Raw genomic sequence first — 14,417 nt, 5'->3', positions numbered from 1 at the left:
AGGCATACTTCACTCTATCAAAGCCAATTTCTTTTTTTAAAGGACTGCTGACATGTTGTGATATGATTTGGGAGAGTTTAGACCTGCTTCTGCATCATTTCAAATCAATAACAGTGCTTTTTAGGCAAAAAAAAAGGCGAACCAGAAAATGTTCAAGTTGAGCTGTGTGTAACATTCGTCCAGCATTTACCAGTAACATATACACTGATATGTACACATCTTAACAAAGTTCACATTTATTTGTGTTATTATGCCATTTACATTAATCAAATAGACCTAGTAGTTAGCAAGATAAGCCCCTTTGAGTAAGGGTAGGACATTTTCGAGCAGAGGGCTAAAAATAGGCCTCGGGTTGAAGAGGTTATAGTAATAAAATATTACGTCTCCTTTATGGACAGGAGACTTGTATGCTTCTAGATAACTCAATTAGCCTTTGCTAGTTTAACCCTTTTAGCTCCCGAATGTGTGTTTGTTTTTCGTTGCCATCTGAGATTATGTAGCTATGGCTGATCCTACTTCTTGGTTTATTGTTGTAACATTTAATAAAACCCACAAAGCATCCTCGCTTAATTCAGACATGTGTTTTACTTTGCTCATTATTGCTCATTACCGTGGCCAAGCATGTCAGAGCTCTGATGAATCTCCACACAATTGCGTCTCAAAAGCCATTTGGACACTGCAGTTTTAAGAAGTATGTCACACAAGTAGGCATTTGACTACTACTGAGTGTGGGTAAAGGGACGGGCCCTTTGTACTTCTAACGAGATGTTTCCATTGAGTTTAAATAAAGTTAGAGTTTCCTTGAAGGCAGCATCTAGTAGCCATTAGAAGAACTGCAGCTCAAGACACTTCAGCATCTGCAACATCACTGCTGGGAAGAATAATCATTACTCGTGAAATACATGAAACTGTTCAAACAGAGGTCAAGAGTTGGAGGTCACAGCAGCTATGTAATATCCCTGTGTACACAGAATGATGATATGAGTGAACGGCCGCGAGCAGAGGAGAAAAATGGGAGCTTGAGGGGATTTCCCTGCTGGCTCGCTGCTATCAGCCGTCAGATAAGACGCTGTCAGCTCGGGCTGCTCTTATCTACACAGCACATTTACACCCAGGCTACGGCAGAGGAGAAGGGCCACAAAGGACAACAACTGCCTCCAGACAATAGCCCTTCATGTTTGTGCATGGAACTGAATGAATTTCATAAGGGAAACTGAGAAATGTTGTGAGAACTGGAGTGGTTGAGAGACTAGAAAAGCTATAAAAGTAACAAGTCTGTTTATCATTTCTGTGAGGCAGAAGATCCAGACTGTAAAAGCGTATTAACCAAGAACTAAAAAACAGGTATTTTGTTCTCATGATTAACTAATAAAACCATGAATAACCCATGAAAAGACCAAACCCAACAGGGAACGTATCTACCAACAAGTATTTTGTGTGTATCAAATCCTGATATCTCTTCTTCCTCTGAGCTCCATTGTACGAATCCAAAAACTATTAAAAACACATCAGTGAGCCACACTGTTTGCTCCTTCATTACCATGAACACACGCCCGCCCGCTGCAGTTTATCTTGACTCCCACATACACCGTCCTGCTGCCACAGCTACTCACTAGACCTACAAATGTGGATTAATTCGCCGCTGAAGATAGCCCCCAACAAATGTACCATTTTCCTCTTGTTTGAGTAATGTTTCATAAAAACTACAGGGATCAGCTGTTTTAGGAAATTACTCAGCCTTTTTAAAAATAAGTATATAAAAACATGAAAGTATGTTCTTCATTCATCCTATCTTCAGTAGGAACCAATAGGCTTTGGGCAGAGAGCCACTATAGGGTAGGGAAGTCAGAAAGTTTAATTTGAGTCTTTTTATGAAATTTCCTGACAATAAGAAAGAATTTAGAAGAACTCCAACCTTATGTACCTGCCGCCCTTCTGTGGAATTTTATTAACTATCTTGTTCAGAATGAATTGAAAAGATTTAGTAACAGATCGTTATCTCATTCAGTACTGTGACAGCGGAAATACTTAATTTGTTAAGGATGACCCATTTTACTATGTTATACAGCAAATTACTACCAGAGGTTTTCAGCTTCTTTTGTCAATAAAATGCATTCCTGAAATCCACCATGAGCATCCCTCTCAAAAATATTTATGATGGAAGAATAATTTCTAAAATGTAAATGTAAATATTCCATCTTTGGGAAAATGTATCTTTAGTGCAAAGTTTTTCCAGTTCATTTCAACACATGAGTATAGAGCTGAGATCCAGCGGTGAGTATGCATGACTGCAGCTTAGGACACACTTGCTTTAGTCGCTAGACATGATTGCTGTTGCTGAACCAGGCAGCAACCTCCGGTTCTGAAAAGTGAAGCAATTGCGGAAATATTACCTCAGTAAACATTGTAAACACGGGTTTATGGTCTCAATCTCAATTTCAAGACTTCTTCAATACAGCATGATGTTCATTTAGTAAATTTGAAAACATTTAATTATTTAGAGTAAAATAGACCAAAAAGCAGAGTATGCTCTCTCCGGCTCAAACTTGAGGCCTCCACGAACCGATGCATGACCTCATGGTCATGGTGACTACTATGACTATGTCCACTCATATGTACTTAACTGAAAACCAATGGGTACTGTGAATGCATTATTGTTCAACTACTGTTGGTAGTACTGACAGTATCAGCAATTAGCTGTTATTTACCTTTGAATCATTTCAATGTCCCGGCTCTGACTGACTGCAGGTGAAACACTCAACACAAATAATCAATCAAACAACTGACAGAGAAAATTTCAAAATTCACTTCATTCCAGCTTCTCAAAAATGAATACTTGCTGCTTTTCTTATTATATGTTTGGGTTTCGGACAAGGAATTTAAATATGAACATGGGCTAGTCTGGTTCATGATGGATATTATAGATGATTGAAAGAGATAATAATCAGCAAATTAAACAATAATGAAGATCAGTTACAGCCCTTCACATGGTGAAATTTGATCAATCCAACATTTGGAGAAACACTGATCACTCCACTAACCTCTGGACCTCGTTATATTGCTAAACTACAATATTTTTTGTCTTTTTGAATGACAAACTCTTCAGTCAGTCAAAGCACCACTGAAAACATACAACAAACAGCTACTTTTGTTGGTCAGAGCAGTCGAGGCTTCCAGATGGTTTTGAAGGCTTGAGTTGAGCTATTTGTCCTTCGCCATCTTGGTTTTTGTCCGTCGCCATCTTGGTTTCTTGCAACAAGAAGTGACATATCTAGAGAGAGTGGAGCTGAGTGCGACTGAACACTCAATAAGTGAACAATTAACCTTCATGAACTACAAACACACAGTGAAGGGGTTGAAGTTGTTCCACAAAAACATCAAGAACGCTGTGATAAAGACCTGTCAATCGCAAGGTAGCTATCTATTTTACTCTAAATGGACCATCATTTACTAAATGAACATCATGCTGTATTGAAGAAGACTTGAAACTAGAGATTGAGACCATAAACTCATGTTTACAATGTTTACTGAGGTAATAAATCAAGAGAGAAGTAGTCATTTTCTCATAGACTTCTATAAAACCAGAGGAGTCGCCCCCTGATGGTCGGTAGAAAGAATGCAAGTTTAAGACGCTTCCACGTTGGCTTCAGTCTTCAGACCCGGAGGTTTCACCTGGTTTGGACCGATGGAAAAAACCTGAGGGGAGTAAATATGAAGTCACACATACTGACGTGTAACTCATCGGCTGGACAGTTTTAATGATGTCAGTGGTTAGCTTAAATAACATGGCTGCTGGTTAGTGATCTGAGATGACCACTCAGCAGTCTATTTACTGGATGATTATTGGTGCAGTTGGATTGAACGACAATTGTCTGTGTCGGTCCCTTGGTAAATACCAGTAAATCCTGTGGAATGGCTCTTTATTGACCTATTAGAGAGAGACTGCAAGGGGGATGCACCAACACACATACATTCACAGAGTGATTTGTGTTTAGTGTGTATCCTCCGAGGCTCCTACCTGACAACTCAATACACAGTTGTGTGTGTGTGTGTTTGCATGCAGACAACCATGCAGCCTCCTCTTTCTCACACACCTAAACTGTGAATTGATGAGGGCCCTCAGAGGCGGAAGCATTGATTATCTGACTCTGAGCTCCCCTTACAGAACGGATGCTAACTTAGCTTAGTTAATGCTATTAAACACACCGTTCACACACATAGAATAAACAGAGAAGTATGGAAATGATTGCCTCTGTGCGCATATACATGTGACAGACACGCACACACAGCATGTACAAGCGTGAAACGTGGTTGACTGTTATTCCAGCCATGACCCTGCCCTGACCTTCAATGTGCTCTCTTTAAACCTGATCCCTCTCTCACCAGGCGGTCATTTTGGCTCAGGTTTAAGGAGAGGCTCTGTTTAGGCTAACCTTGACAAATTGTTCAGGTCCCAAAACAACTGATACAAGTTATAGAAGCATTGTATGTATGTACTGTATTATTTGTGCTGCTGGGAATAACTTTTTTTCTTTGGGATAAAATTACTTTAAAAATGAAAGTCAGGTTTAGGCAATCAAACCACTTCAGTTAGGTTTTGGAAAAACATCCTATTTGGGCTGAAGATAGCTACGTACAGTTAGGTTTAGGCAAGAAAACCACAGCGCGATGTCGAACACCAGATTTCTGGTTGAAAGGCCTGGTTTGTTGGACCATCCACTTCCCCTCCAGCCAGCCACAATGTGTCTTTTTGGATATTATATACTACGTCACTTGCTCTGGCTGTTGCATAGTCACGTGGATGCATTTCATTTGTGTGTCCACAAGGATCCCAATTGTCTTTCCATTGGCGTTGTTTGTGCGCTAACAAAACAGACAATTTGCGTCCATCTACAGGAAACCAATAGATTTCATTTGGTAACAACCTATTTTTCACAACCTAATACTGGGCTGGATTATAAACCGTTACAGAATGACAACTTTTGGGTTGCCAGTTTGTGAAAAAGAATCAGTCTATAATGTAATAGTACAGTTATAAATATCATGGATTTCCTACTTTATAGCAAGTATTTTATTATAAAGGTTAGTAAGTCAACAAAATGCTTCTCTGTTAAATTATTGTATCAATTTTGCATCACCGTTACAAAGTTGTTGGATCTTAGAGCTAGATATTTCACAATTGGAAAATGCAAAAATAATTCTAATTTACAAATCAGCCTCTTATGAAAAGTGCCTTATTGTATAGTGGTGCCAGTTCTCCTTTGTGATGTCTCTCAGGGACTATTTTGAACGTACAGTACTAGACTGTACGTTAAAGTTACACTTATAGATCGTAGTTATTTGGGGAGATCTACAGGAAATTCTATAGATTGTAATTTTCACAGCAGTAACATGGAGGTCAAAGGACAGGTAATCTTTAAATAGTTACAGACGAATTGTTATGAATGCTTTTATCTGATACGGCAAATGAGACATGAAAAATAATATTGGGAAATAAGTTAAATGTACAAGACTGTGTAATTATTTTAACAGTGAAGGAACTACTCATCCAATAAATCTACATAATTTGTCCTGACTGTTTCATAGTCAGCTGGATGCATTTCATTTGTGTGTCCAACATGAAAAAAGACTCTAACTGACTTTCCATTGGCATTGTTTTCATGCTGAGCGACACAAAATAAAATGTCTATGTACATGAAACCAATAGATTTCACTTTGTGACTATTTCACTACCTGTCATTAACTGTTGGTTTGCCAGGTTATGAAAAATAATCAGTCTATTATGTAATAAAACAGGTATAAACACATTAACAATTACTCATAGATTTCATACTTCATAACATGTATGTAATAAAAAAAGGTTTTCTGTTAAATAATTCATACATTTTGCAGTCATAAATGTTAGGATGTTATTAGGAAATGGATTTTACATAAAAATTGGGCAATGCAAAAAAAGTTCTTGTTATGGCTACTTTCTACTTTGAAGGCACAAGGCTGAGGCAGGACAGGCTGTGAAGTGACAGTTCTTCCCTCTAATCTAAGTCGTCCCTTTTGACTCGCAGTCTGCAGCGTGTGTCAGCAACGAAAAATGTTTGTGTGTAAAGTTAGTGCAGTGGCAGAGCAGCAGGACCGTCTGAGGGGTAAAGTTTCCTCTTGACGTTGCGGGATGATAAAAAATCCACTGCTCACATATTTCACCAGAGCTGCTAAGTGGGTGATCTATCATGCCTGAGTTATGCAATATCATATACACACACACAGACACACACACACACACACACACACAGAGAGAGAGAGGAGGCAGAAATCATAACAGTGATGGTGACGGTGATGCAAGAGATAAAGGAGCAGTCCGCATATTACAGCATGGCAGCAGGCCGACAGGCGGTGACAGCCAGGAGAGAGAGAGATTACTGGAACACAAACACACACACACATACACACACACACACACACACACACACACACACACACACACACACACACACACACATACAGACACTCAGAGGGTGAGATATGTCTCCCAGCATAGAGATGTACTCTGCTGTAATCTCTTTGTCTACAAGATACACTTAGATGGATGCTTACAGGAGAGAGAGGCTGTGTTTCAGTCCCACTCTTCAGTCTGCAAACCCACTGCCATATTTTACAGAGCTTCGTATAGAGTGAATGTAGTTGTGTGGATCTTTATTTGCAAGTTTTAATCTTTTTTTAATGGATAGTTTTGCTTTAACTCTCTCTTAATACCATACTCACCTGTCATTTGTGCATTAAAAGTGGCTCCTCTGCACGCTGTCTGTGATTTCTATCTGACCAGATGTAAGACATGAGATATCAAAAGATGCGTTCCACACCGAAGCAGAAGCTGATGAAATGCTTTCATCCTAGGAGACATGGTCCAAAGGTTTATTGGTGGCGGGGCTACCATACCAAAAAAAACATCAGCTTGTGGAAACACAAGAAATGTTGTAATGAAAAGTATCTTTGGAAGACGCCCACTTGATTTAAGCACCGATTGACGAAGCGTCATCGTTAGCATCACTGAAGGGAAAGCACACCTTTCAGCTTGTTGGCCAGTATTGTTTTGTAAGAATTGCCAATCACAGTGCAACACAGACCAACTGCAGATGTGGTCGGTCCAATCCAATGTTGCAATGCAAATGCATGTTCTGCATTCATATTCATCTCAATTAAGGTGTTTTTTTCTGATCCAAATAAGACGTTGGTTGTGTCAGGTGTACCCAAATACTTAAATGCCACTAAAAATATTACCTAAATATTGTTGTTCTAATATGTGACTCTGTCTTATTCAACAGTGGAAGTCCAGACCCATAAGCCATTCAAACCATGTGCCACACAATCACAGTGCTGCCATCCTCCCTCTGGTCAAACAGTTTGCCCCATCAGTCTACCAATAGGTAGAATAGTAACACTTATTGAATAGAATAGTTTCTTCAGATTCTTAAGAGAAGTGAATATCAACATTAACATTTAATTAAAGACTTGTAGAAAATCAAAAAATGTATAAAATAATATAATAATATATAATAATATAACAGTGAACCTGGTCCAGTCCAGTCCTCACAATATGAGTCTATGGTTTCATAGTACCTGTGAATTATAGAGAACAGTACTATTATTCATTTAATCTGCAGCATTGGGCCCATTCAAAAAGGCTCAGCCAGATTCCATTTTTTACTTTTCCAATATAGAATACTATTTATTCCATGGCTTGGCTGAATACCTGATGGGTAATAATTATACCTTTGGCGTTTATCAAACATAATAATTAAGTGTTATTTCACTCTAATTTTTGTCAGGTACAAAGTCATAGAGCAGCTCTGGAAGTTGCTGCTGATCAAGACAAGTTTACCTGATTACTGATCCTGCAATTCACTCTCAATGTGTCTTTTTTTCTCTTTTTGTGCCGTATAACTACGCCTGTAGCTGGTTATCTTAGCTTAGCATGAAGAGTGTTTTTTCAAACGTTAATGCGTCTCAAACTCTTCTGGAACCACACCTATGAAGAGCCACATTCTCTTCTTTGAAGTGACCAGCTGATGCTGAAGTGACAGGTTCAAGATGTGTGATAATACTGCATAGGTCAGTATTAAATGCATATATTTAAACTTTCTCCGGCCTTTTTGGAGGATTCAGGTTCATCAGAGGGTGCCTTAGATCAGTGGAGTTCCCCATGGCTCTATTCAGGGTCCACTGCTGTTTTTTGCCTACATGTTGCCAGATTCACCTTGAACACGGACAAAACCTTGATTTTAATTTTATACACACATTCTCTGATTCTTTTAGTATCCTGCGACTTGACCCCCTACCGGATTTATAAATTACAGCGAAGCATGACACTGCAGTAAACATCCTATTCATTTGAGCTAAACCAAAGTATCAAAGATTCAATCTTTCAAGAACTTGCAATCTCTTCTGTGTATTTGTCACATCCTGTCTCACATGCTGCCTGAGCTGACCAGAACTGTCTTCAGTTAGTTCAAAACCCTACCGCCAGACTGACTCACAATCAGGGAAAACATGCATTTAGTTCGTTCTACCAAACATATTAAAGCGTGCATGCCAGGGACCATGAATAAATCAAACTCTGGACTTTTCGAGGTCTGAAGGATTAGATTGAAGGTGATCATGCTTTTCTGCAGGAGCTCGAAGCAGATCAGTTTACGAAAATGAAGTGAACCAGATCTTCTTTGGAATCCCTTCTGAAGACACACTTGCTTCTTTGAATACTTGTTTTTAAGTAGACTTTTTATCGTCAAAGAATTTTAGTTTCATTTTATTTTGTGTATGTTTTTGCATTATGTCTTTTACTGCATTTGCTATTTTTTTGTTTATTCATAATTGTCTTCTATTTATCTAAAGCACTTTACAATTGCTTGTTATTATTATTATTGGTGCCTGTTGGCTCCCATGGGAACTCCATCAGAATCAGAATCAGAACGTTTAATTGCAAAAGTATGTTGCATATACAAGGAATTTAAAACTTGTGCTCGCTTGCATGGACCTCAGATGAGTTTTGTAGGTTTTGTCATTACCACACAAAGGGAGCGGTGTTGACTTGATGGAGAGTTAGGCTGCCTTCATTACGCTGATCAAACATTAGTGTGTAATCATCAGTCAGACTACAGTGAATGGCTCTCTGAATGGTTCTATTACATGCTTTGCCACAATTTAAGGATCCAATAGAAATACCAAGATATGTATTGTTTGAATGAGGAATGACCTCTGTTTGTGTGTGAAAAGAAAAGCAGAGAGCACTAATGGGAGTTAAGCCTCTTCAGTCTGGGTTTGGGTTTACTCCTCAGTGCTGTTTGCAGCTTATGAATTCCACATTTAGCTTGAACACATTTCTGCTATGATGAATGCATCACATATGTGAAGTAAAGAAAGAATAAGATGGCTTATCCAAATTAGAATATGTGTGTCCTCATTTTTACTCAATGGCTGGACTTGCAGCATGATTGGTCAAACTATTTATGGGTTACTGTTGTGATTGTTAATGGTCAGGAAGTATTTTCTTAGACTTGTTTCACAATAGACATGCAGTATGTCATATTGACAATGAAACTGCAATATTCATGCACCAAACTATGTTGTTAACTGGTTGTGTTGCCAATATCAACCAAATCAATGTTCCTGATTCAGTATGTTTGCAAATTACAAATATACATTTTTGATGATTAGATATTATAATTTAATTTTTTATATCCTGAAATTATTATTATTATTATTTATAGTAGCAGTATTATTATTGTTATTATTGTTGTTATTATTATATTTAATGTTATCATTGTTATTTAACAATCAGCCATAAACTGATAAATCTGTAGCCTAAAAGAAAAGGCATCTTTCTTTCTTTTTGACTCTCCCTATTACAAACACACACACACACACACACACACACACACACACACACACAAACACACACCATGCCTGTCACACTGAGCCAGTCATCCTGTAATGGCTGCCACTGCTCATTGTTCACATCCTGCTTTGTCTTCAGCGCCATTTTGACTCTGTGGGAGGAGGAGTAGCTAGTTAGCATCACACACACACACACTAATGGCAGCCATGCTAACTCATGGGTTGCTCCATGGTCACCCTGGCAGCTTAATGGTGGGAGATAATCTGCAATGCCGAGCTAGAGTTAGCTTCCATGCTCCTAAACTACACGTAGAGCGTGAGTTGTGCTGCTCTGGGGTCCGCTCTGGGGTCCCACACGTTCTAAGTGAAAGGCTGCATTGTGGTTGCTCTGTTATGGAAGCTGCCTCTGGTGTGCTACCTTCTCAGCTGAGCTAAGCTAATGCAATGGAGGAAAACAATGACTCAGCCTGGCCTCAGACGTTTCTCCTGCTCTTATCTGCTCTGGAAAAATACCTCATTCTAGGGTTATCTCTGTGTAAACACCAGCTGAACCATACTGGGCCATGCCAGGCTATATATCAGGCTATATAGTTATGTGGTAGATTATAGTGTGGGAAAACTACAGGGAGCCACGCATAAACACTTAAAAAGAATCTGCATTCAGTCCACAGAATGAGTTAAAATTAAAATGCATATTAGAAGATTAAAATACGATCAACATTACACATTGTTTAGTAAAATGACAATCTGAACCTTAATAATTATAAAAGATTCATATAAAAAGGGAATTATAGGCGTATAATGAATTGCAATGTATAAATATAGCATGGGAATTATTTATACTATATAAAATAGCAGATAAAAAATATTACACTCGTATAAGTAATAACAGCAACAAAATAATAATGAAGAAAACAATAAATGGTCAAATAAGCTGCTAAATGTTCACCTTGTATTATACTTAGCGTAATACAAATTGCAATTGCTATTTTAAACTACATAAAAATATAAATGCTGCATGTATCCACATCATTATTATATAGGCTATTCAGCACCTCTTGAATTCATAAAAGAAAATGACATGGGCCACATCTTAAATGTTTGTGTTTTTTTTATTATTATTATTCCACTATGAAAATATATGTACAATAAATAATTTGGATTTTCACTATTAAAGAATCTCAATAAATAAACTAGGGTCTAAAACTCGGGTCATCAGCAGGACTTCTCTCTCTGGTCTTGTCTCCTTCAGAGAGAGAGAAAGAATTCATTCTTCAGTTGGGATTGTTTTTCTAGAAAGCAGTCCAGCTATCTGCACCTTTAGACTCCGTGAACAGTTCCTGAGAAGTTATTAAGGATCCATGAAGCTGCACCAGAATGTACGAGATGAAACAAATCCACACACACTGATGAGGGGAAATCAGTACAGAACAAAAAAAACAAGAAAGGCAATAAATACCTGAACAAGGGGAGAGAAACATCCACAAAGTTTCGATCGTGGAAAAGCAAAAATAAAAAATAAAAATCCCTTCGATGTTTAAAATGTAAAAAGAAAATTAAATAAAATGAACTGCAACTCTCTTAAACTAGGTACGCTACAGTCGTAAAATAAAACCAGCAAGAAGAAGAAAAAATAGATTTTAAAAAGGAACATAATTTTAATTCAGAAATGTTTCAGGAATGTTGCCGAGAAGCTTTCAGTGCCGTCTCCTCCGCTCGATTGCTCATCCACACTCCTTAGTTCTTTGTAGTTTTATGTTTCTCAGAAGTTCAGGTGCTGCAGGTCTATGGTGCACAGTGTGCTCGTGAACAGGTCGAAGTCCTCCTCGGAGAAATCCACCGGGCTGTCCAGTGAGCTCTGCAGACTGGGCGACAGGCAGGCGTCCCCGGCAAAGAAGGCCAGGTCGGGGAGCGATGCCGAGGCGGCGGCGGCGGCAGAGGACGAGGTCGAGGAGACTGAGGAGTCCCGCTGCTCGGAGAACGACGGGTCGGACGCTGCCTCTGCTGCTGCGAGCCCGGCCTCGCCGAGCTGCATCAGGCCCGGGATATCCGCGGAGTTCGTCGCGGTGAACGTCGAGGGAGAGTGGCGAGCCGCGGCAGCGTCGGAGGAGCCAGATGCTCCCGGCAGCGGTGGGCGTTCGGGGCGGCTCGGTCGGCCTCCTTTCTCCGGCGTGGGTTGTGCATTGTCCCCGCTGTCATTAGCGTAGGCGGCCGAAGATGGATTGCAACTCCCCGCCTCGCTGTCCGACTCAGCCTCCCCGGTGCCAGATGCTTCCAGCGGCTGGCTCGAGTACGGAGACGAGGCGTCAGCGCCTTCGAGCGGCTCGAACTCGCCGGTTTCGTGGCCTCCGCCGTCCCGGTGGTGAGTCGTCTGGCGCTTGTGTTTCATCCGCCGGTTCTGGAACCAGACTTTGACCTGCCGCTCGGTCAGATCTAGGAGGGCGGCGATCTCCACCCTCCTGGGTCGGCACAGGTACTTGTTGAAGTGGAACTCCTTCTCCAGCTCCAGCAGCTGCGTGTTGGTGTAGGCGGTGCGTAGCCGGCGGGACCCGGCTCCTCCACCATCCAGACTCGAGTCTGCAGAAGACAAATAAAACGGAGAGAGGAATTACGTGGATTTATTGTGTGTGATCTTTTAAAGCTATCCTCGTTAATTCTTTATTTTAATTTTATATTTCGTTTAAACTTCAAATTGTAATTTCAGCCTATTTCTGGAGAGCCCCGTAAAAGCTCTACTTATTTTTATTGCGTGCAGGGTTTCCAGCCAAGAAATAAGCTGCTTCAGCACCGAGCAGAAATCCCCTCGGCTCTTCTCTGTAATAAAAAATAATAAAACATGAAAAAGTCTCATAAAAAAATACTCCTCCCATTTACAGTAGCAGCCAAAGCCATAACTGTAAGAGCGGACCAATTTGTTGGTTGGTAAAAATAATCATAATAATAAAAAGTTAGATAAAGACAGATGATCACAATGTCAAAGAGGGGTTTCTCTCTTCTGTACAGCTGTGAGGCGGCTGCAGCACGAGCTGAGAGAAGTGCAAAGAGAGAGGGGAAAATAAATAAATCACCGGACAGAGAGGAAATGTGGGGATGTCCACGAGAAACCGATGTGGCGGGAACATAACTAAAAAAATCACAAATGGTTTTTTTTGTGAATGAGATGCAGGGAAAAAAATAAAAGCAGGAAATTGGGAGAGAAAGGAGCTAGAGGGGAAAAATAAATTCCACTAAGATGAACGGGGGTGGGATTTTGTGTTTAGAGGAATAAGAGAGGGGGGGGGGGGGTAACAAATGCAGTGATTGCTGTGGAAGTCGGTTTTAAAAGACAGAAATGAGCTAGACCCATGAAGCTCAGATTGTGTGCAGCCTGTATTCTATGTAGGATGTAGCTTATACCCCCCCTCACACACACACACACACGCACACACACACACCTGCAGCCCCCACCAAACATATTTTGTCCACTGCCTCGCCATTATGTTTCCTACACCGCCATCCAATATGGCTACCATCTCAGTTGTGTTATGAATATATAATGCCAGGGCAGACGCTGCTGCTGAAATCACAGCAGCCAGTGAGCAGAATGAATCAGGCTGCAGCAGCAATCCTTTGCAGGGTGGATAGAGAGGGGGAAATACCCACTTCTGTGGGTCTTTACGCACGATTATTAACTCTATGTGGACGATATGCATTTTGCAAATTTGTGCTATGATGCAGAATGAAACGGAAGCTGGTGTGAGAGGCACGTGCGCTCAGCGTGAAGCTGAATTGCACAGAAATGATGTGAAAGAGATGTTATGGGTGCACGTTTACATGCGTGATGGGAGAGTGCAAAGCACTGCAGCATAATGCAGTGGTCTAGATATGGCCACCCTGTTGACACAGCATTACAGCACCGCACAACACACACACACATACATACGACAATGTTATCTCAAATCCATGCTGTGTGTAATGAATGATGTTTATGAAGTGAAATGAAGATGCAGACCGAAAATGAAAGCACTATGCTGCACACATACTGGCTTCAGCTTCCCAGCATACCGACCTGTGGGTGACTCGATGCCCGCCGAAGCGTACCCGGAGGCGGTCGGCGACGGGGAGGACGAGGCAGGGGGGATGATGGATCCTCCGCCGCTGGAGCCGCTCCCAGGCTTCGGGCATTTCTTTGAGGACTTCTTCTCCTTCATCCAGGGGAACTCGTGGGCAAGCGGGCCGGCTGGGGCGGCCACGGCCAGGGCAGGGGTCTGGCCGGGCGGGCAAGGCTGCTGGGCACCCCGGTGGTTCGTCTGGAGGCCATTGGCGACGGAGGTCCTCCGGTTCTGCTGGCTCCTAGCAGCCGGTCTCGGCTGGCTGGCTGTGCAGGGGCTGAGGCTGGGAATGGTGTGCTCGAAGGGAGGCGGAATTACTGTCGACTCCTTGATTGATGAAGTTTGAAATGACTCCAGGACGGCTGGGAAGGACGTCAGGCACTCTGCTAGGGACGGCTGGCTGTTGATAAAACCGATCTCCCTCTCAAATTCAAAATTCAT

The 14,417-nt window shown here is 41.1% G+C and overlaps 1 protein-coding gene across 1 annotated transcript; it reads right to left on the bottom strand.

The window, feature by feature from the left end:
• Nucleotides 1–11,029: 11,029 nt before the first annotated feature.
• hoxb2a (homeobox B2a) lies at nt 11,030–14,417 on the bottom strand (the record flags this gene model as incomplete). The annotated part of the gene is made up of 2 exons (XM_079177892.1): nt 11,030–12,462; nt 13,892–14,417. The coding sequence occupies 2 exons, from the start codon at nt 14,415–14,417 to the stop codon at nt 11,648–11,650; spliced, it is 1,341 nt and encodes a 446-aa protein (XP_079034018.1). The 3' UTR covers nt 11,030–11,647.

This window comes from Pholis gunnellus, assembly GCF_910591455.1.
Source record: "Pholis gunnellus genome assembly, chromosome: 17".
NCBI lineage: Eukaryota > Metazoa > Chordata > Actinopteri > Perciformes > Pholidae > Pholis > Pholis gunnellus.
The sequence above is the reverse complement of the archived record's forward strand: the minus strand, read 5'-3'. Positions and strand labels throughout refer to the sequence as shown.